The 6,000-nt window shown below is 43.6% G+C and overlaps 1 protein-coding gene across 1 annotated transcript in view; it reads left to right on the plus strand.

Moving 5' to 3' along the window:
- PIWIL4 (piwi like RNA-mediated gene silencing 4) overlaps positions 1-5,519 on the plus strand; it is a 45,726-nt gene extending 40,207 nt beyond the window's left edge. Inside the window, exons 16-20 of the mRNA XM_086678592.1 lie at positions 236-306; positions 1,714-1,867; positions 3,642-3,767; positions 3,879-4,026; positions 4,971-5,519. Coding sequence (XP_086534718.1) covers positions 236-306; positions 1,714-1,867; positions 3,642-3,767; positions 3,879-4,026; positions 4,971-5,087 — 616 coding nt within the window. The 3' untranslated portion in view covers positions 5,088-5,519. The remainder of the gene's footprint in view (positions 1-235; positions 307-1,713; positions 1,868-3,641; positions 3,768-3,878; positions 4,027-4,970) is intronic.
- The last annotated feature ends 481 nt before the right edge of the window (positions 5,520-6,000 follow it).

The following is a 6,000-nucleotide window of genomic DNA, read 5'->3' on the forward strand; positions in this document are numbered from 1 at the left end:
ACAGGTGTGAGGTAACATCTCAGTGTGGTTTTGATTTGTATTTCCCTGCTGATGAGTGATGTTGAGCATCCCTTCATGTGTCTAACAGCCATCTGAAGCATCACATTTTCTTCACCCATTCTTCCGCTGATGGACACTTAGGTTGTTTTCTGTTTCTTCATTTAATGCTAATGCGTTTACGGTAGACATTTTGAAGTTGGACATTCTTTTCTTTTCTTTTCTTTTCTTGCTTTAGGTGGTTCTCTCGGTGTATCCTTCAGAGAACGGCGACCGATGTTGCAGATTGCTTAAAAGTTTTCATGACCGGTACTAAAAGTATAGCAGTGGCGGTGGGCCCCAAGCGCTATTCCTTCAGGCCCCAGAGTCCACGTGCCTATAGCAGACCAGATGGTGGAAGCAGACTCCCCAAAGCCTGCCTGAGTCAACCATCACCCAGATGGAGATTCCCAAAGCTGTATCCTGATCCACGCTAACAGATGCTGTAGAATTTACATTTGTCATCTGTGTATGATAAACAGAAAGCCTCTAAGAGGCAGGGGAGTTTGTAGCTGCTGGTGGCTCTGGCAAGCAGTGTGAAGGCCAAAGGAATCTACCTGGAGAGACAGGGATTATGACAGAGTGCTGTGAGGTCTAGAAATAGGAAAGAAGCCTGTGGGGTGGGGATAGGAATGCTGGCAGATGAGGGCTGGCATCGCAGGAGAAGATGGGGAAGAAGGCAGACAAGGAGGGGAGCCTATTCACAGTGGGGTACGGTGGGAACAGATATCTGGGGCTCCCGTGCCCTGCCTAGCCCTGGCCAGGATGTGGCTTTGCCACTCCCTGTAGTATTTCTTGTGTGATTCACTCCGTCTCCTGATCCTCATTTTCCCATCTATAAGTTTGGGAAAGCGGTGTAAGTATTTTTTCCTAAAAAATTGAATTTGCTGATGGACATGCTGTTTGCTGATGGACATGATGTAAGGCCATTGGTTACGGCCTTACAGATATGATCATCTTCTATTGAACGCAAATGGATTTCCTGGACAATGAAGTCTTCTAAAACAGTTGCACAGTATATACATGAAAATAATTATTACGTTACTTTGCCCTCACTTCAAAACTTGGTTCTTTTTTTTTAAGTAGTTGTGAAAAGTTTCTGTTGAGTAGGAGTTACTGTCTGGTCTCTGCTCTTTAGGCAATTTCTAGTTGGAGTGGGTGGAAATGTTTTCAGAGTTCATATTGTCAGTGCAACTTAGAATCAAATTGGGTGAGTCCATGGTAAGAGATGCTTCCAGAAGATCAGCCACGACCTCTCCTTATGTTTTCATAATTATGCTTATCGGAGACGAAAATGACATGAAATTATCCAGTCTGTATCCATTGATAGCATGTGAAGAGTTGAAGAAACTAAATTAGTATTAATTTGGTTTTGGGAATTAATCTATTGCACGACTTAATTTATTGATTAAATATTAAAATTTTACTAAAGGGATATGTTAAGTTTAAGAATATGTTTTGTCACAGAAACCAGTATGATTCCTCAAATAGCAGATGCCGGATGTTAGCCCTAAAGTTATCCATTTTTATATTAGTGCAGTCATGACTCAAATTAGGTAGTACCGTATATTACAGTGGTCGGAAATAATGAACTTAAAATATTGAACTACATGGGAATTTTGTTCTTTGTTGGCATTGGACAAGTCATTCTTTTCTTCCTGACAACAAATTCTGCAGGAGCACTCAACAAATGGTACAAGCACAACCATGGCTTGCCGGCACGGATAATTGTGTACCGGAATGGGGTAGGGGACGGTCAGCTAAAAACACTGATTGAATACGAAGTTCCACAGCTGCTGAGCAGTGTGACAGAAGCGAGTGCAAACACCAGGTAATTGAGTTACGTTTTTTTCCCCACACTTGCAACCAGGGCACGTTTTATCGTAGCTATTCAGATTACTGCACGCCAGCACCTTGTTTTCATGCGGGCGAGCTTCGCTCTCGTCTGCATCATGTGAGTACAGCTGGACGGACGGACAGGTTTCCCCTAGACTGGAGGGTGGTTGAGATGGTCCTCTGTGAATAGGGTGACATGAGCCTGGGTGGGGGCCCCCGGAGGAAGGCAAGTGTCCCCCAGAGCAGCTGACACTGAGACTCCGCACGAGGGTGAAGACACTTCATACATATTGCTATGCCGCGGGATTAAACAAGCGCTGGTTTGCAATTCGAGGCCCAAATCCCCACCAGGGGCTCAAGTCCCTGCCGTGCAGGCCCTGCTGTGCAGGTGGAGGTCGATGGAGGTGCTGAAAGGAGTGTGAGGGCAGTGCAGGCTGCGCTGCAGATGGAAGTCAGACCGCCCTCATCTCCCTGGCCCCATTTCTTGATTCAGTGTTGCAGTACATTTTCCTCGGTGAGTACGTCAGGTGGCGGGAGCAAGAAGAATATTAGAAGTGGCAATTCGGGGAGGATGATAATCTTAAATGGGCTTCCTAAAATATTCGGAAGGCATCCTATTCCAAGCAGGGCACAGCATTCATCCATCAGGTGTGACTGTCATCACCACCATCAACCGAAGTTGCAGCCACAGGCCACAGGGGGACTGAGCCTTGACCTCACCGGTGACTGTCAGAGTGGAGGGAGAGCACGGTGGCTTGGGGGACAGTGTCATCTTCCCCTGAGTCCAAACCCTAACAGCCAACCCTGTCTCCCTCCCACTGACCTCAGGTGACTGTGCAGAATCACAAGTACGCAATTTTGGGCTAGCAGGAGTGAATTTAGCAGCTGACAGTGCTAAGGAGTTTTGTTGCAGTATAACATCAGCTTTTGAAAGTTTCAATACTGAAAACCAATAATATATTTTTAAGATAATTAAACTGCTTGAAAGTGAGATTTCCCTGCAATCTTTGCCTCCCAAAAGTTCCTTTGGGAATTATGGCCAGTAAATGGATTTGACCCTGGCTTTACTAAATCCTGACTTTAATATTTGATCATTCAACATTTGGCACAAATGTACATTTGGTCTGTCCATCCATCCCCCCAGGTGTGTGTCTTGCAAGATTCAGAAGTGATGATCTGAGGAATGAGAGAACTTGCGGGTCTCTTTGCTATTCAGAAATTGAGAGGAAGAGTGAAAGTGAAATAGGGACACTATTGCTAATGGAAAAAGAAATCTTGTCTCTATGGAATATTCTGGAAAGCCCTCCTTTAGAAATGTGAATTGAAGTTCGTTGCCCTATTAACTGTTCCTCCCTGTCCCCTTCAAATGATATAAACCAGCCAAGTGACTGGACACACCACACTTTTGCAACAAAGAAGGACAATCTCTAATTTTAAAAACTGTATGGGGGGCACCTGGGTGTCTCAGTCGGTTAAGAGTCTGACTCTTGATTTCAGCCCAGGTCATAATCTCACGGTTTGTGGGTTCTCTCTCTCTCTCCTTCTCCCCCTGCCCCCCAAAATAAATAAACTTTTAAAAAATAAAAAAAACTGTGTACGCAGCTCTGAGAGAGGGGATAATTTTTATTTTCTTCATTTTTGCAGTGTTCTTCTAATGAATGAATTTATTTATTTATTCCATTTAGAAATTACCAAAAAAAGGTCATTAGGTAAGCTGTAAGCTTGGTTTTAGTTCTCTGCATCTTTCCTTTTGCCTTTCTGGTTCCAAGCTCCAAACTGTCCGTGATTGTGGTCAGGAAGAAGTGTACGCTGCGATTCTGCATGGAAATGAGCCGATCCCTGCAGAACCCGCCACTTGGCACCGTGGTGGACTCAGAAGCGACGCGTCCTGACTGGCAAGTGCCGTTAGCAAATCTGTTCTTAATGAAACGTTTGCCTTGTGTTCTTCAAGTGAGGCCTTATTCTGTTTGCCTTGTTTCTCATGTTCATTCCGTTTTCCCCCTCAGGTATGACTTTTACCTGATTAGTCAGGCTGCCTGTCGGGGAACTGTTAATCCCACCTACTATAATGTCATCTATGATGACAATGGCTTGAAGCCCGACCACATGCAGAGACTTACGTTCAAACTGTGTCACCTGTACTACAACTGGCCGGTGAGTGACAGCTGTGTACTTGTGTGGGTACTGACTCTCAGGGTTCCCACCCAGGAACTGTCAGCCAATTCACGTTTGTATCCCTATGTCCTGACTTCACAAAGGAGGAAAGAGTGAATGAATGAATGAGTCCTTGAGAGAAACACAGTCTGTCATAGAAATCAAGTAGCAATAACTGTTAACATCATCATTATCATCGTTATTATTTGTAACATTAGTATTTACAATTTCTGGAGGACTTCATTCTATGCATTATCTTTTTTTAATTAAAAAAATTTTTAACATTTATTTTTGAGAGAGAGAGAGAGAAAGAGAGTGTAAGCAGGGGGAGGGGCAGAAAGAGGGAGACACACAATCTGAAGCAGGCTCTGGGCTCTGAGCTGTCAGAACAGAGCCCGATGTGGGGCTCGAACTCTTGAACCATGAGATCATAACTTGAGCCAAAGTCGGACGCTCAACTGACCGAGCCACCCAGCGGCCCCATATTCTATGCATTGTCTTATGCAAGCCTGGGAGGAAATCAGGGTATTGTTATTTCCAAGTTACAGTTGAGGAAGTTAAAGCCAACTCAGATGCTGTCTCATGGGAAGGTAACGGGCTCGTCTGTCCTATGTTCCTGTGCGCGAAGCCAGGAGCTGCTCTCGAAGTCCAAGGCCAAGATTTGCTCTGAGCCCCTTGGAGCATCAAGTCACGGGAAACTTAGATTAGCGCTAGGTGTGATGGCACCCAGTGCTCAGCTTCATGAAGGCAGACTGGGCCTCCATCCCCTCTTGCCCAGCGAGCTTGTGTTCCCCATGGATGAGGTTGCCCTTGGTTGAGTTTAGTCACTGTGTACTCACAAATGCGTTCTATCATATGTAACTAGTAGGGGATAAAACTCAGGAAAATGTATTACTTTGGAGAAAGTTATCCTCTTAACTGCTATCAGTATGTTTTCTCCTCAGGGCTTAATCAGTATCCCAGCGCCTTGTCAGTATGCGCACAAGCTGACCTTTCTGGTGGCACAGAGCATTCATAAAGAACCCAGTTTGGAACTAGCCAACTCTCTCTTCTACCTGTGATGATGTGAACTGTGGGCACCCGAGATGAGCAATCTGAGAAGTCGTTGGTGTATTTTGTGCAAATCTGCCGTAAGTGCAAGGCTGTGCCTCAGGAAAGGAGATTGAGCTTAGTTTCAACTTCCTGAAAAAGCACCCAACACAGCTTCATCTGAAATGGTTCAAAAGAAATGTATATTGTTTTAAAGAGTTTTATGCTTCGTGGAAATTCTCATTATGGTACATGGAATTAAAATGTACCATCGTCTGTAAGTAATTCCACGAAGCTAAACATCCTCTGAGAAAAGAAGTGTTTGCATGATGTTTTGATGATAGGGAAATGGGGTCTGATTCCCACCCTAAGTTTTGCACAAGTTTCCTTAAATAATGTTATAGAACGTTTTATAGAGTGGTTTAAACGGTTATTTGAAAATAAAGGAAATTCAGAGCATCGCATATATGTTTATTGTTATTTGCATTTCAATTGAAATTACATGCAAACCTCGTCATTTCCGGAAAAGGCTCTTACATGCTAAACTACATTGCCGTCACTCTTTGAATGATTATTTCTTTTTTTTTAATTTTATTTTTTATTTTTTAAAATTTACATCCAAATTAGTTAGCATATAGTGAAACAGTGATTTCCGGAGCAGATTCCTTAGTGCCCCTTACCCATTTAGCCCATACCCCCTCCCACAACCCCTCCAGTAACCCTCAGTTTGTTCTCCATATTTATGAGTCTCTTCTGTTCTGTCCCCCTCCCTGTTTTTATATTATTTTTGTTTCCCTTCCCTTATGTTCATCTGTTTTGTCTCTTAAAGTCCTCATATAAGTGAAGTCGTATGATATTTGTCTTTCTCTGATTGACTGATTTCATTTAGCATAATACCCTCCAGTTCCATCCACGTAGTTGCAAATGGCAAGATTTCATTCTTTT

Source organism: Puma concolor, chromosome D1, assembly GCF_028749965.1.
Source record: "Puma concolor isolate L17-30 chromosome D1, mPumCon1.1.hap2, whole genome shotgun sequence".
Taxonomy (NCBI): domain Eukaryota; kingdom Metazoa; phylum Chordata; class Mammalia; order Carnivora; family Felidae; genus Puma; species Puma concolor.